We start from the raw sequence: 17,233 nt of genomic DNA, 5'->3' as shown, positions 1-17,233 counted from the left end.
GGGACTGGAACCGTGACCAGAACAGGGAGCGGGGCCGGAACCGGGACAGGGATCAGGACAGGGACTGGGATCGGGACCGCGATCAGAACAGGGAGCGGGACCGGGACAAGAATCGGGATCGGGACAGGAACTGGGATCGGGACTGGAGCAGGGAGCGGGGCCGGGACAGGAATCGGGATCGGGATCCGCGGCCTCTCCTCTCCCCCAGCGCCCCCGGGTTCCGCTCTGGGCCGTCGGTGCCGGGCCCGGGGCCTCGCCCCGCTGTCACCGGAGCTCCCGGAGCTGTCGCCTCGGGTGGCCCGGGGTGGGGGAGGAGAAAACCCGATTTACTGTGCAGCAAACACAGGGATTCCACCCCTCTCATGAGCTTCGCGAAGCTCGTTTTTACCCTCGAAGAGGAAAACAGGAAAAGGGCACAGAAGCCTCAGGAGAAACATATCTGGCAACTGCTTTCCTTTGGTTTTCCCCAGTGATCCCAAGGCGGTGCAGGCAGACCCTCGAGCCCTCGCCTTTCCCCCTCCGTTCCTGAGGCAATGCCCAAAGTGAAGAGGAGCAGGAAGCCCCCCCCAGACGGGTGGGAGCTCATTGAGCCCACGCTGGATGAGCTGGATCAGAAGATGAGAGAAGGTGAGTGGGGCTGTGACCCCAGAACAAGCTCCAGGGAGCTGCTTCACGAAGCTCAGCTTGCCCTGCATGTACAGATGGACCTGCTCTGTCCTGTGCTGCTGAGCCTGGGCCAGGGCTGGTCCCTGGGTTTAGTATGAGCTCAGGTTACAGAGCACAGAGCTTTGGCTACAGGTTAGTTTAGGGCTGGAGCTCCCTTGGGTGTGGAAAGACTTGTAGTTCTTGTCCAGGCATGAAGTCACCCACCATCCCAGTGTGGGTCACTCACCCCACTGCCAGTCAGTTTATTCCCTAAAGGAACTGTTCCAGGTCAGGCCCCTTTAATTTGAGTCTTCTCCCATTAATCTCAGTCTTATCCCTGGCACATATTAAAGTTATGAGTGCCCTTGGACCAGTTTATTGCCAAGTGACTGAGGAAATAATTTGCCAGCTGAACCCTGGTGTTTGTGTTCCCTCCCAGCGGAGACAGAGCCACACGAGGGGAAGAGGAAAGTGGAATCCCTGTGGCCCATCTTCAGAATCCACCACCAGAAAACACGTTATATCTTCGACCTCTTCTACAAGAGGAAAGCCATCAGCAGAGGTGAGAGGGCAGGGCTTGGGCAGGGGAAGACTGGAGCGATGTGTGACCTGTGGATGCACCTGAACTGGGAGCTGGTGGGAAGGATCAGGTTTGTGGGGAGGGAGGGTGGAGGGAAGGCTGGGCAGCTGGTTACTACAGCCAGTAACTCCTGAGTGTTCCAACACCTCCCTGTGGTGATGTCTGCCCCTCCCCAGAGCTCTACGAGTACTGCATCAAGGAGGGCTATGCTGACAAGAACCTGATTGCCAAGTGGAAGAAGCAGGGCTATGAGAACCTGTGCTGCCTGCGCTGCATCCAGACACGGGACACCAACTTCGGAACCAACTGCATCTGCAGGGTCCCCAAAAGCAAGCTGGAAGTGGTGAGTGTGCAGCTTGTTCCTCTGCTGGTCTGGACCTTTGTAGGACCTGGTCTGGCTTCTCTGAGGTCAGGGACAGCAGAGGAGGTTGTGCTGTTATTCCTGGTAGTTTCCTCCACCTTTTCCTACCTCTACTCATTTGCTACCTGTGTTGGTAGAGTTGGTGTCTAGTTGGTTCTAAAGTTACTATCAGCTTTGGCACTCATTTAAAGTTGTTAAAGTATGGGAAATAACAGAAAGCTAGCCAGTAGAAACCCTTCCCACACACAGCCCTTCCCTGCCTCAAGGCCTGAGCCTGCTCTGTCTGTAGCTTGGCTGAAACACCTTCCTCGTGTTCCTTTTTCAGGGCAGAATCATTGAGTGCACTCACTGTGGATGCAGAGGCTGTTCTGGGTGAAGCCTTTGGTCATCAGACTGCTTTGGGAACTCTGAGGGATGTCCTCCTCCTTCTCAATGGACTATGAGTGCAATTGCACCACTTTCTGGGATGGGATATTTCTGTAAAGTGATTAAAGCAGCAGCATAATCACCTGGATCCTGCATAAATGGGAGGGAGGGGGTGCTCTGGAGTAGGGTTTTGTGTAGCCATTTATTTTAAAATAAAGTTTGCCTTCCTGAGAGTGGTGTCATGTTCTGGCAAAACATTCCTGTGCCCCCTTTCTCCTGTTGGATGTGTTCTGGGTGCTTGGTTTGAAGGTTGTTCTGAATGTGGGTTGGTTTTCAACCAGCTCTCACCCCTCTTTCTCAACTAACTTGAGTTTAAAAGGCTGTTTGGAAAGAAAATAATAGTTTCCCAGCATCCAATTGGATTTGAGCTCCTCCCTGACCTTGTGTAGGTGGCAGCTGAATTTCACTGGAATTCTCTGCTGAGGTGTGTACCCTGGAATTAATGCATAGATCCTTTCAGGAATGCCAGCAGTCTAGAGACTTACAGGTCACATGTGAAGTGACAGAACACAGAACACAGTCAAAACCAGCACTGAGTTAAAGCCCTGTTCAATCTGATTTTGCTTCTTCCTTGTTAAGCACAGGGTTTGCTGAACTACAGCCTGTCTAATCCTCTTAAGGAAATCCACTGAAAACGTATTTGCTTCTCCTTAAAACAAAATATTTTATTATGTAGAAGCAGCTTTACTACAAGCAGTTTGAAGCAGCAATTCATGCATGTTCCTTGTGCTGGAAGAACTTGAAATGCCCTCCTCCTGCTCACTGTTCCTGCACAGCCTCGGCCTCGCTGTCCTGCACCCCACGTTTGGCTGTCCTGTATTTGGCCCAGGGGTGGGGGGTCTCCTCTCCAGCCATAACTTTTAACCACCGGTGGTAGTAGCCACGGAAACCATCAATCTTCTCCAGGTATGGGTTCCTGGACTTGTACTGCAAACAGAAATCCAACAGGTTTCTGTTAGACAAGAACTCACTTCAGTACCGAGAGAGCTACAAGCTGCTACCGAAGAAAGAGTGATCATGTCAGCCAGATCAGACAAACCCAAAGGAAACTCAGGCATCTATGATTCCCCTCCCTTGCTGCTGTCCTTTGTGACCCCTTCACACTCTGAGCAGTGCTGGCTCCTTACCCTGTCGAATTTTGGGGGATACTGTGCTGCGAACTCCAGCTGGCGGATGATCACCTCGTTGGGAGCCACCTCGTTGTTCCTCATGTCCCGCAGGATCTCTGTCAGGTAACTGTAATCCAGCTTCCTCACAGCACCAGCAATGAGGGTGCTGTAGATGTACTTGTTGGGAGTTATTCCAGACCTCTGGAAACCACAAATGCTGCAGTTAAACTTTTTTATCTGCTGACTAGTGCAGAACTCCAAGAAGGAAAAGCCTCCTTCTCACACAAGGAGCACAGCTCCCTGGAAGTGAGAACACAACTACCTGCCACAAAAACCTCAGCAGGTATTTTAGCAGCATTAACCCTTCATTTTGCCTCTCCCTGCAGCTTGAACCCCAAGCAGCAGAGGATTTTTCTTTGATTACCTTCAAATCCGAGAGGAGCTGCAGTCCATCCTTCTCCTGGTGGCAAGCAATTGCCAAGTTACAGAATGTCTGGAGGTTGGGTGACAGTCCCCTCTTCACCAGAGCTGGCAGCACACTCTGCAAGATACAAGTCTTGGCATCAGTTCCCAAAAAGCATCACTATAGCTTTCCAGACAGGGAGCTGGATGTGCTAGAATGGAATCCATAAATACTTAGAAATTAACCCAAGTACCAGTTTGTGGAAAAATGTGAGATCCCAGTTTCTGTCATGGACAGAGAAATGGGTCTCACAGCAAAACACAGGAGGTGTGAGACAAGGAGGTGGTGAGAGAGCTGGTTCTGAGGTTTTTCTCTCACCTTTGCTCCCTCCAGGTCTCCCTGTTTGCTTTTCTTCCTTATTAAAGTGTTAAAGAAGGTCACATCTACTTTCACTTTATGCTCATCCAGCAGTGCCAGCAAGGAGGACTCTGAGGGGCTTTGGGGCTCCACCAGCTCAGCCAATAACGTGAATGTTTTAATGTTGGGCTCTGCATTGTCCTTTTTCATTTTGTTCAAGAATCCCTCCACGTCCCCCATCAAAGCCAGCCTGTGGGATGGTGTGGCCACTGTCCCCAAGGAAACCACGGCTGCGTCAGGCATCCTGGAATCCAGCAAGTTGGGCAGGTTGCAGAAAGGCAGCTCCTGGCTTGGGTGTGCCTGTTCCAGCTCCATCTCCCTGTGGTCTCTCCTCATCAAGGCTCCAGCCCTGCTGTGGGTGACACTGGGGCTGTCAGGAGCACCTGGTTCTTCTTCAGCCTGATTCACATCTTTATTTTGTTGCTGAATCGGTTCCTCGGGCTGCACCGAGCTCTCCTGAAATAATTGCTTTTCCATAGCTTCCACATCCAGCTGGACAGCAACACTCTCTGATCCCTTCTTCCTCCAATTTCTCATCCTTTCCTTCCGCTTCCCAGGTGGGAGCTGTAGCTGAGGTGAGTTCTCAGGGGGTCTGAGCAGGAGTTCAGAGGCCAGGACGGGGTCGCCGATCCCGCAGTCTCTCGCCGCGCGCAGCATCAGGTTGTAGGTGTGGCTGTTGCCCTTTATCCCAAGTTTAGTCATTTCTTTCCAGACCTGAAGAGGGGAAGATGCACACCTGATGTGATATTAAATAACAGCAGCATGTCTAGCAGGCTGTAGGCACATCTGTCAATGGGATCTGTGTGCAGAGTTTACAGCACAACAAGGACAGTGACCTCGAGTTAGTGGAGCCCTGTGAGATGATCCAGGGCTGTTCACCAGCGTACAGGATATCCTGGTGGAAGTCTAGTTCTCTGAACTTGTCCTAGGAGGAGCTGAGCTCCTCCCATTTCACCAGCCCTGAGCCACCCACTGTGTTCAAGTGATGAGTTACAATACAGCACTTCCCCCTCCCAGTTGGAACATGAGGACACACCTGCAAGGCGTATCGGAACCCGTTTTCACTGTCCTTTATGCAGCTCATGAGAAGGAAGCTGAAGGTCTCAGCTGTCAGGACATGCCCCTTCTGCACAATCTCCTAAAAAAGCAGAGAAAACATTAAACTTCCCAGTTATCCAGTCTGGTGCAGTTGGCTGTGAAGCTCTGATTCTACTGTCATTTTCTGGGGAAAGAGAAGAAACAAGGCATAGGGTGAACAGAACCACTGCTCCAGGAGAAAGAGAGCCCTGAAACATGCCCAGATCCTTATGGGAGGTATGGGGAATCTGGAGGCAGAAACAACAATCTGTTAGCTATTCCCAGACTGGCCCTTCTGAGAAGAGCTGCTGTAAGAGCCCTAAAAGGAGCCAGGTATCAATATACAGGTGTCCAAAACGAGGAGGGGAGACAGAGACGGTATGGGCGAACTCCACAGAAACTTTGTTTGGTAAGTTTCTGACACACCTCATGTTATTTTTATAACACCTGACCAATTTTAAAGCCAAAGCTGCCTCTTTTTAGGTACTTTGTGTTTGGTATGTAGAATTTCACTGCAGGAGAATGAAGGCTCAATGAAACACAAACACATGACCTGCCGTTCTCACTGCTGAAAAGGAAATTAAAAAGACATGACGACTTCCAGGAGCTTTAACCACAGCAGACCAGGTTTAACGTGGGAAAAACGACCTGTTTACCTTGAGCACATCGAAGCACATCTTGAGGTCCGAGCAGAGGGCGCAGACCTTGAGCAGGGCGTGGTAGGTGATGAGGTTCAGCTCCTCGTTCTTGCTCTGCAGCTGCTGCCGCAGTTTCAGGGCGCTCTGCAGCCCCGAGTCCTTCCACGGCGACTCGGCACAGGCGTTGAACAGGGCCGTGTAAGTGGCCTCCGTGGGGACCAACCCTCGTTTTTTCATCTAGGGGAAGAGAAGGAGCAGTTGAACTTGCTTCCTTAAGGCAGGGCTTGTAGAACTTTTTAACTTGCTTCTAAGAGTTTCAGGCTAAGAAGGTGCCAACGCTTCACTCAAAGGCGTTTTGGAGACAAAGTGAAGCGATTGAATGTTTGGAACGGTTTTAGTTTGGAAAAATTAGTTTTGAGAGACAACTTAAACCTACGTCATTGTAGAGCCTGAATGCCTTTTTCACATAGCCAACCCTGCCACAGCCACCAATGAGAACGGTGTAATTGCTTTCCGCCGGCTGGACACGCTCCTCCTTCAGCATCTGCACCTCAAACAGCTCCAGAGCCTCTGCCAGCTACAGGAAAGAGGAAAATCCACGATAAGGACCAAGAGAATGAATTACAATGGATATTAAAGCGTGCAGCTGTGGGCAGATAGCAGTAGAAGTCCTACAGAGCGTGGGGTTCCTCATACAAAGGCTGGAGAGGGACTTTTGACAGGGCACGTGGTGACAGGACAAGAGGGAATGGCTTTAAGCTGAAAAAGGGGATATTTAGATCAGGAAGAAATTCTTCCCTGGGAGGGTGGTGAGGCCCTGGCACAGGCTGCCCAGAGAAGCTGGGGCTGCCCCATCCCTGCATCTTTCATCAGTGATATTAAAAAAAGAGAGAAGAACTGGGACCAAACCTTGTCCTCTTTGATGAGGGCCTTGCACCGTAGGAAGTACCAGTACGGTGTGTTCTTAGGGCCGCGTCGAGGTTTTCTTTCTGGTTCTTCCTCCCCCTCTTCTTGAAGCTTTAAATCCCAAAAGCGTGATGAGGCTTTGTGGTAATACTTTCTAGAGGAAAACTTATCAGACAGCGTCCCGAACTCCACGCCTTCATCATCCTCCTCCTCCTCGGGGGCATGCCCAGTTGACAGCTGCCAGCACCGATGTCCCTGGTGGGCCGCTCCCGCGGCAGTTTGCAGGAGGGCTGTGAGAGCTGCACAGCCGCTCGTCAGCGGGGCCTGCCCGGGGGCCGGGACAGAACGTGGGCCGCGCCCGGCAGCCACCCCCGGGGCCGCGCCCCGCGCCCGCAGCACAGCGGGGGAGGCACCGACGGCCCAGCGCGGGACGAGGAGCCCGCAGGAGCTCACTGGTGTGCCCGCTGCCCCCGGATGAGGAGGGACCCGAGCGGGGTTCGGAGCGCGGAGCGGAGCCGGGACCTCGCGGGACCAGACCGGAAACCGAAGTGGGACCCGAAGCGGGCCGGCAGCCGGAGCGGCGGACAGGGGGAGCGGGAGAGGGCCCGCGCCCCTCACAGGCAACCGTCGCCCCGCCCCGCCCCGCCCTCCTCTGACCTCGGCGCCTGCGCGCGCGGAAAAGGAGCGTGTCCGCGGCGGGTGGCCTCTATTGGCGGCGTGAGCGCGCGCGCTGCCCGCCGGGACGCGGCGCCCGCGGGCGCTGATTGGCGGGAGCGCGCGCGCTTGCCCGCCGGGCGGGCCGTGCCCGCCGTGGTCCCGTCATTTCCGCGGTGCGGGCGGCGCGGGCGCCACGGGGCTCGCCGCCGCCGCCTCCCCTCACCGCAGCAACTGCCCGGCGCGGAAGCGGAGCGCGGCCGGCGCCGGCCCGCCCGGCCCGCCCGGCCGCCGCGGCCCACCACGCCACCATTCCGCCCCTTACCCTCTCGCTGCCCGCGGCCCCCAGCTGCCACCATGCAGGAGCTCATCGCCAGCGTGGACCACATCACGTTCGACCTGGAGCTGGCCGTGGAGCAGCAGCTGGGGGCGCAGCCGCTGCCCTTTCCTGGCATGGACAGTGCGTGTGGGGTCTCTCTTCCCTGGGTGCTGGGGCCGCTGGGACTGTGAGGCTGAGGAGGCTGGGCTGGGCTGGGTGGGAGGTTTCCAGGGATCTCAGGGTCTTCCTCGGGTCTTATCCTCAGATCCACCCAACTTCCGCTTTCCCATGAGGTGTCTGTCCTAATCTAGATGTTTTTGTTTTTTACTTAACAAAAACTCTCGTTAGTACAGTACTTTATGTTTCTCCTTTCATCACTTCTTGATACATGAAGCATTTTGAATGGCAGGGAGTTGTCATCTTTAGCTTTATCTGTGGCTGAGTCTCTAAACCTTTTCCTTCAGTCTGACACAAACAGACTCAGGAGTCTCGTAGTTTGCTGGATTTTTTTGGCTAGTCTACTAAAGTTTTGTTTTAACTCCCTTGAACATTCCTATTGGTCAGGATCAGTAAGGGATAACATGCTAATGGTTGTTTCAGGCTGTTCTGGTTAAAAACTATAAACCTATTAAGGCCAGGACTGTAGGTAAAGGGTTCAGGAGTTGGACTTCAATGGTCCTTGTGGGTCCCTTCCAACTCAGAATATTCTGTGATTTATTGACATGATTGACTTAATGGCAGAGGACAACCCAATCAACAAAACCAAAATAGCTGAAAAAACAAAACAAGCACCACCAAATCTCTGCAAATTCCCCTTGGTGCCCCCAAGAAAATTAGAGATATTTGTGAAGGGCCAGGCTTGAACAAGGAAAGTAAATTCCCCAAACCAAAACGCTGCTTTTCCTTCGATGTTGAGGACCAGATTGTCTTTCTAGGGAGAAATAATTAAAAAGCTGCCACGAAGCTTTGTTGAAATTAACTGTATTTCCTTGTTCTCCACAGAATCGGGCGCGGCTGTCTGTGAGTTCTTTTTAAAGGCGGCATGTGGAAAAGGCAAGTCATATGGAAGGGTGGAAATGCAATTATTCCCGCAGGGTGGATGGGCAAAAAACAGATTTTCTAGCTCTGTTTATGGTACTCTTGATCAGTAAAGCTGAGGGCATAACACAGATAGAGGATATAACTGAAGGATGTTGGAATAACTGCAGCCCTTGGGAAATAATGGTATATTTTAAAGACATGGGGAGGTGAATAAGGAAAGCTCCTGTTAAAGGAAGGTGTGAATTTGCCACACACAGACCTTGCTGTGGATGTGCCTGGATTAATTGCTGTGGTTTGCAGTTGTCAAGATTAAGAGCTGGAGACTTTTTTAGAGGGTTACACAAGACTTTTTTGGAACTCCCTCTTTTGCTGTTGTCACTTAAGGCTGAAATCACAACTGATGTCTTCTGAAACCCCTATTGCAGAGGGGAACAAAGTGTTGCTGTTGCCCTGTTCCTCCTTGTGACATGTATTTGAATTGTTCTCTTCTCCCTTCTCCTTGCCCCATCCGTCCTTCCACAGGGGGCATGTGCCCATTCCGACACATCAGTGGGGAAAAGACAGTTGTTTGTAAACACTGGCTGCGAGGACTGTGCAAAAAGGGAGACCAGTGCGAGTTTCTGCACGAGTATGACATGACCAAGATGCCTGAGTGTTACTTCTACTCCAAATTTGGTAAGTAACCCCTGCTTGTTGTCCTTTGCTGGTGTGGGAGTCTGGTGAAGAGGATCCTGGTACATCCCTCTCATCCATCTTCAGAGCATTCCGGTTCTTCTGCGTGTGATGAGGTGTTAGATTATCATTTTTTTCAGATCTGCTTAGTCCTTCACCTTATTATCCACCCAACTTTGTGACATATTGTAGATGTCTTCACTCTCAAGAGCTTGTCCCCTTTGCAGGAAGAGGGGGAAAGTTCAAGTTTTCACTGAGTTTTATGCCTTATGTTCATTTTTTGGGGTAAGAGATGAGTAGGCTGAGCAGCTGGTCTTTGCATGACCTATTTTGTGGAGTTGATGAGCAGCAGAGGGCATGGGGGTGCAAAACTTTTATGCACTTGCTTTCCAGCTCTGGAGATCTGGACATAATGAGGCAATTTGCTGCCAGAAACCTACAGTCTTGTAGGTTTCCTTGGATTGAGGTTAGTGTGCAATTTGTAGTTTCTCCACGCTTCTGGTGCACTAAATGTTTGGGTTTTGTTATCATGACTGCTCTTTCAAATTTAGTTTCCCTGTTGTTTTTAAAAGCACACATAAATTATCCAGTCTGGTAGAACTTTACTCACCAGGGATGAATCCTTGGTGTTCTCCATGTAGGTTAAGACAGGCAGTAAGACTGTTGTGCCTGAATTTACGAGTGTTGGCAACAGCCCTGTGGGAGCTACACGATCCAGGTGATGTTTTGAGAGTCATTTTGAACTCAGACCTGCACCGTTGACTGAGAAGTGTGTTTGCCTTTGGTACAGGGGAATGCAGTAACAAAGAATGTCCATTCTTGCACATTGACCCGGAGTCTAAGATCAAAGACTGTCCCTGGTATGACAGAGGCTTCTGCAAGCACGGTATGTACCTCACACAGCTGCTGTTTCTGTGGCTCTAAGTCAGGGGTGGGGTGTTGCTGTTCTCTCTTTGCATGATCTGCTGGTGTACTTGCTCTGCTGAGTGCTGGGGTAGGGATTTATGAGATGGAGACTGCTGAGCTCTGTATTGCAGGTCCCCTCTGCAGACACCGGCACACTCGGAGAGTCATTTGTGTGAATTACCTGGTAGGATTCTGCCCAGAGGGACCTGCCTGTAAATTCATGCAGTGAGTATGCTCCAGGCCTGGCCTGGAACCTTCTGTTTCCCTTGGAATCTGGTAAATGTCAAATGAGGGTGCTCCAGTGCTTCCCAATGGCTTTGGAGGTTTGGCCAAGGTTTAGTTTGGCCAAATTTTTACTCATCTGAGGAAAGAGAGACTATTTACAAGAACATGTAGTGACAGGACAAGGGGGATGGTTTTAAACCAAAAGAAAGTAGGTTTAGATTAGATATCAGAAAAAATTTTTCCCTCTGAGGGTGGGGAGGCCCTGGCACAGGTTGCCCAGAGAAGCTGGGGCTGCCCCATCCCTGGAAGTGTCCAAGGCCAGCTTGGACAGGGCTTGGAGCAACCTGGGCTAGTGGAAGGTGTCCCTGCCCATGGCAGGGGGGTGGAACAAGATGAGGTTTAAGGTCCCTTCCAGCCAAAACCATTCTGTGATATGAGGCAGGGTCTCTCCAGGGAGCTCCCAGTAAGACTCTGGAGTGGTGATTAGATGCTGTCAGTGCAGTGGGATCACAGGGTTTTATATTCCAGAAGGCTTCACAGGCAGAGGGATGTTACACACATGGAAAGAGAAGTGGAAAGGGGGAGGTCTGTTTCCTGTGAGCCAAATTCAATTGGCTGAACGTTCTGTTCTTTGGATTTACTTGACTGAGCTGATGCTAAAACGTTGGGATATGATTTGAGAATCAATTTTCTTGTTTCCATCTAAACCAGCCCTCGGTTTGAACTGCCAATGGGAACCACAGAGCAACCACCACTGCCTCAGCCGACACAAGCACAGCAAAAGGTACACACTTCCCCTGCCTCCCCCACACGCCTGCCCTCAAGCCTTTCCCACAGCGCTTTAAAGTAGAATATATTGTCCAAGTGGTCAAAATTGGGCACTCAGGCTCTTGGGTCTGGAAGGGAGAATTAAGGAGTGAGCATCACAGTGATGAGAGCCCCACAATCGTTCCAACTTGACACGGAGATCTGGTCACAGAACACTCCCACGCGACACAGGAGCACGTCACACGTGGTTGTGCAGCAGTCTGCCAGTTTGTGTGATCTGTGTGACATCCCTCCGTGATGGCAATGATATTTTAGCAGCCTAAACCTGCTCTCCAAATCTGCTTTCAGAGAAAAACAGGATCTCTGGGCTTTGTAAGGCTCAGTGCTTGATTTCTTCTCTCTGGTGCTCCAGCTGGCAGAGCACCCACACACAGATTTGGAGGAAAATTGATCATTTGACATTATGGGGTGCTCTTTTTCCCTTCTAAACAAAATAACAACCACAGAGATCTTTATCCTTGATGCACTTAACGAGTCAGAACTCTTCTCCAAACCAACAGAGGACACCCCAAGTCATTGGAGTCATGCAGTCTCAAAACAACAACAGTGGGAACAGAGGACCCCGGCCCCTGGAGCAAGTCACCTGCTACAAGGTAATTCAGAGGGGAGGGATGAGGAGGGAAAACAAAAGGTTTTTTCCCCACAAGCCCCAGCTCCAGCACTAGAAAAGGGCAAAGGATTTTCCTGTTCCATCAGCCTTGGCAGTTACATCACTATATGTGTCAACTCTGCCTGTAAAAATCACTGTGATTGGATGGGGGTATTAAATGTCTGAATCCATTTCACTGAAGACCTTTAACAGCTGCTTATTATTTTACCTGCAAGCAAATTACAGATCTGGAAAATGGTGTTGCACCAGATATTGGCATTTCTCTGGATATTCTCTGAATGGCTTTAAGGTGCAAAGTCATGAGTCTGTTCATGACTTTCTCAAGTTCAGAGGCACTTTGCTCTGTTTAATTCAGGATAGCAGATCAGGAGAGTCCCCACAGGTCTCTGATGTAGTGCATATCAGATGGAGTAGTCTTGGAACCCTCAAATGTTGAAATTCTCCTCTTGTTTTACAGCCCTTTGCTGTTTGTGGTTGTGAGTGTTGCTTTGTAGTGGGTTATAATAAAGTGGCATCACTTGGCTCCCAGCACAGAAGCAGCTTTTGCTCCAAGGAGTGGAAGCAGCCCCATAGATCATATCCCTTGTGACAACATATTTCACTTCACCTGCTAAATTCTGCACCTGTGGAAAAGCTTCCAAATGGGAACAGTTGCTGGCTACCTTGATAAAGGCAGCTAGAAGGAAAAAGATGTAACTGTGTAGTAATTCCTGTCTCTCTTTCTCTTGCAGTGTGGAGAAAAAGGTCATTATGCCAACAGATGCACCAAAGGACATCTGGCCTTTCTCAGTGGACAGTGAAGGAGCAGAAGGTGCAAGGTTGCTGTTGCCACTGAGGAAAGGTTTCTGCCTAGCACTATGTCTGGAGCTATTAATCAGGTTGTTTTTTAATGCCATTACTGAAAGAACTGGTCAGAGGCTGGCTGCTGCTAAGCAACGTTTTTGTAATTGTCTCCAATTTTTTTTAAGTTTTAACCTTTTTAAAACCGATTTTGACCTCTGCCTGTTTTCATTGAGCCCTGATGAAATGTAGATCTAAAAGCCAGTAGATAAACCAACCCCTTACTGGTGCAGCACCCCAGGTAAACACATCTTAGGCCAGTGTTTCTTTGAAGTATTTTCCTTCTGCCACTTCTCTTTGGAGAACCTACAGCGTTTCAGCCTTCCCTGTGGAAGCAGGAAGACTGACTGGGAAAATTTAACACTTGCAATGCCTTCTCCTCAGTGAGAAACAGGGATTCTGCTGTCCTGTAGCTCCTAAACAGCAAAGTCATGTTTCCAGGCCCAGCCTGGTAAAGCTTGTCCTGATGGCTGACGTAACACTTCAAGTACATCAGGCAGTAAAACTCGTGTCCACTTGCTTTGTTTCTGTGCTTCTTGCTGTACTGAAGGTTAGAAATTAATCTTCTGGGTGAGAACCAATCAAGGGGAGAATAAATTGGCAAAATCTCTCGGCCAGACAGTAAGGAACAGGACAAAAATCCTAATAGGAAAGCTGCATCTGTGCTCAGTTTCCATTTGCAAAAAGCAAGGAGGGAAATGAGCATGTCTTGAAAGTAGAAGAGCCTTCTCTCTGCCCCCCATCATCCAGCTCACACTGAGCAGGGATTCCCACAGCCTAGAGAAGAGCAGGAAGTGGAGCTGTATCTTCCTGTGGAACACTGCTTTTAAAAGTGGTAGAGATTTCTTTTGAGAGCAATTTTTTTGCAAACCCAAACCCCATTTGTTTTGAGAAGACTTATTTTGAAAGGGCCAATGACAAAAAATGTATTAAAAAAAAAGAAAAAAAAAAAACATTTCCCCCCCAGTGTGAGCCTTACTGATTCGACCCCATCTCTCGTTTGCTGCCTGCCTTTATACTTTGTTTTTATTGAAATGTACTGATGGCAAAAGCTGGCTGTGAATTTATTTTTCTTTAAGAACAAGGTGATCTGGCTTGATCTGATTAAGAGAAGTGAAGAGCCTGTGCTGGTGTGAATGACTGGGTTATTTCACGGTGGAGTCAGTCACTGCAAGTTTCAAGTCTAAGGTCAGACACTCTTTGTAGCACTTTGTGCCCCCAGAGGCTGAACAGTGGCCAGGCTGAGATGTGTGAGCTTATACCCACTCAGAAGGACCTCCCAGCTTTAGCAGTGAAAGCAGGTAGAGTTTTGATAGAAATTTTGGGTTATCTGAGGCAAGGAGCATTACAATCCCAGTGACAGAATGAGAGTTGCAGACCTGTCTCATCTCAGACAGTGCTCTGCAGTGATGGAAAACTGCCCAAATACCTACAGAGCCTGGAGACAGCCTTAGAACCAGAAACACCAACATGCCACCTAAAGCTCAGACATTCTTTCAAATCAAAACACATCCTCTCAGCCAGGAATGGCCAGGAGGAAGCGCTTAGTTTTATCAGCCAGGAAATCAGTGGCAGTAGTTCTCCCAGTTCATAATGCAGTCCAAGGAGCAGATGCTTTCCCAACCACCTCTGAACCTACCCTGAGGGGTGAAACTCCGAGAATGCACAGTACAATTAACAACTCAATTAAGGAGAGTGTCAGCTCAGGAAACGTAAAGTGTAAGCACTTTATTATTGGTCACAACAGCACAGATTTAACATGAATAGTTGTGATGTCTTCTGTCAGGGTAACTGCCAGCAGCCAGGGCTGTTCAGGAGCTGTACCTTCACCTTCTGATGGTGCCTCAGTGGTATTTCCTGCGCCGGTCGTGCTCTGCAGCAAAGCACAGCAAGTTAATTTTGCTCAAGTCACAAGGAAAAAAAACCCCACCACACCCGAAATTACAGGCAAGAAAGCACTCTGAAAAACTCCCTGAACATGTATTTTCTAAGTCCTGTCAGGTCAGACAGGCACCAAGACCTAAACTTTCTTCACTGCCAAGAAAATACTGGCCAGCTGGTAATGTACCAAGTAAACAATCAAGGTTTCTATGCTAGGTTTGTTTACCCACAATCTTTCATTTTATTTTTAAAAGCAGCAGCAGATTGTTTTTATTACCCCAAGCAACCTTCCAAGCTGCCCTGCACACACAGAGAGCCTGGTTTTTACTTACTGATGTGACTGTAGCTCCAGATGTAGCTGAGAACAACATACCCAGCCAGCACCATGGAGATACCCCCGAGGCCCCCCTTCTTCACATTGATGTATTTATTGTAGTATCTGTCATAACCTGGGGAGGAAGAAGAGTTTTCAGAGCAGCCAGATGAGCTGTCGGCTTTCCTGAGTCAGAAAGAAGTGGCCTGGATTCACAGAACTTAAGGAAATTGTTTCTAATGAAACACATCTGAAAGTCTCAGAAGTAAGTCTGGGAGGAGGCAACCTGTGCATCAGTTGAGCAAGGTGATCTCAAGTTAATAGCCCTAAGCCTTAAAAAAAAAAAAAAAAAAGGGGGAAAAAAAGCCATTTATCATTTTTTCCCTAAACATTATTGTGACTTTCATGAGCTCAAGCTACTTAGGAGTTATCTAATTCTTTCATACTGGTGTATGTACGTTATGCAGACACTTGCATTTGATATGTTGTGTTTAAATCTACTTTGATGAGTTCAAGCTGCTTTGGAGTTCTCTAATTCTTCCATACCATTGCATATACATGATATACGTACATATGTGTATTATCAAATGCAAACTCTTGCATTTGATATTTTGTGTTTGGATCTGCCTGAATGAGATCAGTACCTACAGCAAAGGACACTGGTCAAAGCTCTTCCCAAGAGATTTTAAGTGCCCTGTGTCCTTCTGTACCATCTGCAGGGCTCAACTGCTTTTAAAAATTATTTTTTATTGACCTGTGATGTTGGGAAACTTGGAGATTTTCAGCCAGTGGGTTCAGGACTAAGGGCATCCCATTTCCCCTTTATACGAGAAGGAATTATGAAAACAAACCTCTGGTGAATAAAGTTCACGTGAGAAACAAATTTACAGATAGGAGAATGAGGTGTTACAGGAGAAACTGCTCTGGGAAGGCAAAGCCCTCCGTGGAGCAGCCCCTGCGCTGCAGAACCGCCTCCCCCGCCCCACCCAACATCCACTCCGGCAGGCAGAGATGCCTGTGTGCTGCTCTGCTCTCCCTGGCTCCGTCAGGAGAAGGGATTCAGGGATTCTCGCCCTCCGCGCCCCCCTCACCTCGTCGACAGGCCCCCATGATGCCGCCGGGGGTGAAGTCCCTCATGGCAAGCCAGGAGGGCAGCTGGCCCAGCTTCACGTCCATCAGCTTCGTGTCCTTGAGGAGAACTGCGGCGGGGAGAGGGAGAGAGCGGGGTGAGAGGGCGGGAGGGCAGGAGGGTGAGGGGGCCGCGGTCACCTTGGAGCCCCCGCACTCACCCGGCGGCTGCGCCATCTTGGAGCGGCGGGAGCGGCGCGCGGGCACCACGGAAGGGAGGGCGGGGGACCCGGATGGGGCCGGGAGGGGGCGGCGCCATGTTGGGAAGGGCGCGGGCCCCTCAGGGCGGGTCCTGGGTCCGTCCTGCCCTGGGGGCGGGACGCGGAGTAACGAGTACAAACTGAGAGGGGGGAAGGTCAGGTTGGACGTCGGGAAGAAATTCTTCCCTGTGAGGGCGGTGAGGCCCCAGCAGAGTTTGCCCAAAAAAGCTATGGCTGCTCCATTCCTGGGGTTGTCCAATGCCAGGTTGGACGGGTCTTGGAGCAACCTGGGATAGTGGGAGGTTGCCCTGCCCATGGCAGGGGAGTGGAACGAGATGATCTTTAAGGTCCATTCCAACCCCTTAAAACTCTTATGATTCCATGATCTCCTCACCGGGGGTCAGTTCCCAATGGGGGCTGCAGGCTTTGTGGGGGCACTGCCAGCCTGGCACCGTCCTGGGCTGTGGCGTTTTCCCTCTGGTCCCGCTCCAGCAGGTCCCCCTCAGGGGATGGCAAACAACTCCCTAGGGTGTTTGTTCTCTGATGCCCCAGGGCAGTGCCTTGGACAGTCCCAATGTACTGTGTGGGGTATCGGTGCCCTCCTTGCTGGTGCTTCGTATTGTGAGAATATATAGGAAAAATCCACAAATCCTCATCAGCATCATCACAAGACTCTATCAGCGGTCCCACTGATGTCCCACAAAATAACCTTTGCCAGTGTGTTGTGAAGTTGCAGCTCTAACACTGTAAATGTGAGTTCATAGACAGTATATACTGCAACATTTGTTGTCGTTTATTGTACTGTAAGAAATCCCATTTTGGTGCCCACTCTGGACTTTTCCCGGTGGGAAAATACTGTGTTCTACAAAAGCTGCTCGGGATGGGTGTCAAAAAGAGAGGCTGGGTCATTGGTATGTGGTGTAAGTAAACCTGCACAACCAGAGTGGTGGAAGAGTTAATGTGTGGATAAAGACAAGATTTGCCTTCCTGCAACGGGAATCAAAATGCCTGAGTTGGAAGGGCCCCATAAAAGATCATCCAGTCCAAATTCTGG

At 50.1% G+C, this 17,233-nt stretch overlaps 4 protein-coding genes across 4 annotated transcripts; 2 read left to right on the top strand and 2 right to left on the bottom strand.

Annotated features, from left to right (window-relative positions):
* The first annotated feature begins 474 nt into the window (after positions 1-474).
* Positions 475-2,185, top strand: BUD31 (BUD31 homolog). Its single transcript, XM_018067712.2, has 4 exons — positions 475-627; positions 1,085-1,207; positions 1,402-1,568; positions 1,912-2,185. The coding sequence occupies exons 1-4, from the start codon at positions 534-536 to the stop codon at positions 1,960-1,962; spliced, it is 435 nt and encodes a 144-aa protein (XP_017923201.1). The 5' UTR covers positions 475-533; the 3' UTR covers positions 1,963-2,185.
* A 480-nt stretch (positions 2,186-2,665) lies between these two features.
* Positions 2,666-7,529, bottom strand: PTCD1 (pentatricopeptide repeat domain 1). The gene is made up of 9 exons (XM_029957828.1): positions 7,350-7,529; positions 6,566-7,084; positions 6,093-6,233; positions 5,675-5,893; positions 4,978-5,079; positions 3,903-4,655; positions 3,546-3,662; positions 3,140-3,322; positions 2,666-2,939 (listed from the first exon to the last, which is right to left on the bottom strand). The coding sequence occupies exons 1-9, from the start codon at positions 7,527-7,529 to the stop codon at positions 2,772-2,774; spliced, it is 2,382 nt and encodes a 793-aa protein (XP_029813688.1). The 3' UTR covers positions 2,666-2,771.
* Positions 7,398-13,782, top strand: CPSF4 (cleavage and polyadenylation specific factor 4). The gene is made up of 8 exons (XM_018067264.2): positions 7,398-7,676; positions 8,538-8,588; positions 9,099-9,251; positions 10,039-10,134; positions 10,286-10,379; positions 11,091-11,163; positions 11,708-11,800; positions 12,549-13,782. Exons 1-8 carry the CDS (start codon positions 7,574-7,576, stop codon positions 12,615-12,617), a joined length of 732 nt encoding a protein of 243 aa, XP_017922753.2. The 5' UTR covers positions 7,398-7,573; the 3' UTR covers positions 12,618-13,782.
* Positions 13,783-14,355: 573 nt separating this feature from the next.
* ATP5MF (ATP synthase membrane subunit f) lies at positions 14,356-16,185 on the bottom strand. Its single transcript, XM_018067265.1, has 4 exons — positions 16,141-16,185; positions 15,943-16,050; positions 14,871-14,987; positions 14,356-14,530 (listed from the first exon to the last, which is right to left on the bottom strand). Exons 1-4 carry the CDS (start codon positions 16,154-16,156, stop codon positions 14,502-14,504), a joined length of 270 nt encoding a protein of 89 aa, XP_017922754.1. The 5' UTR covers positions 16,157-16,185; the 3' UTR covers positions 14,356-14,501.
* Between the last annotated feature and the right edge of the window lie 1,048 nt (positions 16,186-17,233).

Source organism: Manacus vitellinus, unplaced genomic scaffold (assembly GCF_001715985.3).
Source record: "Manacus vitellinus isolate BGI_N305 unplaced genomic scaffold, ASM171598v3 scaffold_12_pilon, whole genome shotgun sequence".
NCBI classification, from domain to species: Eukaryota; Metazoa; Chordata; class Aves; order Passeriformes; family Pipridae; genus Manacus; species Manacus vitellinus.
The sequence above is the reverse complement of the archived record's forward strand: the minus strand, read 5'-3'. Positions and strand labels throughout refer to the sequence as shown.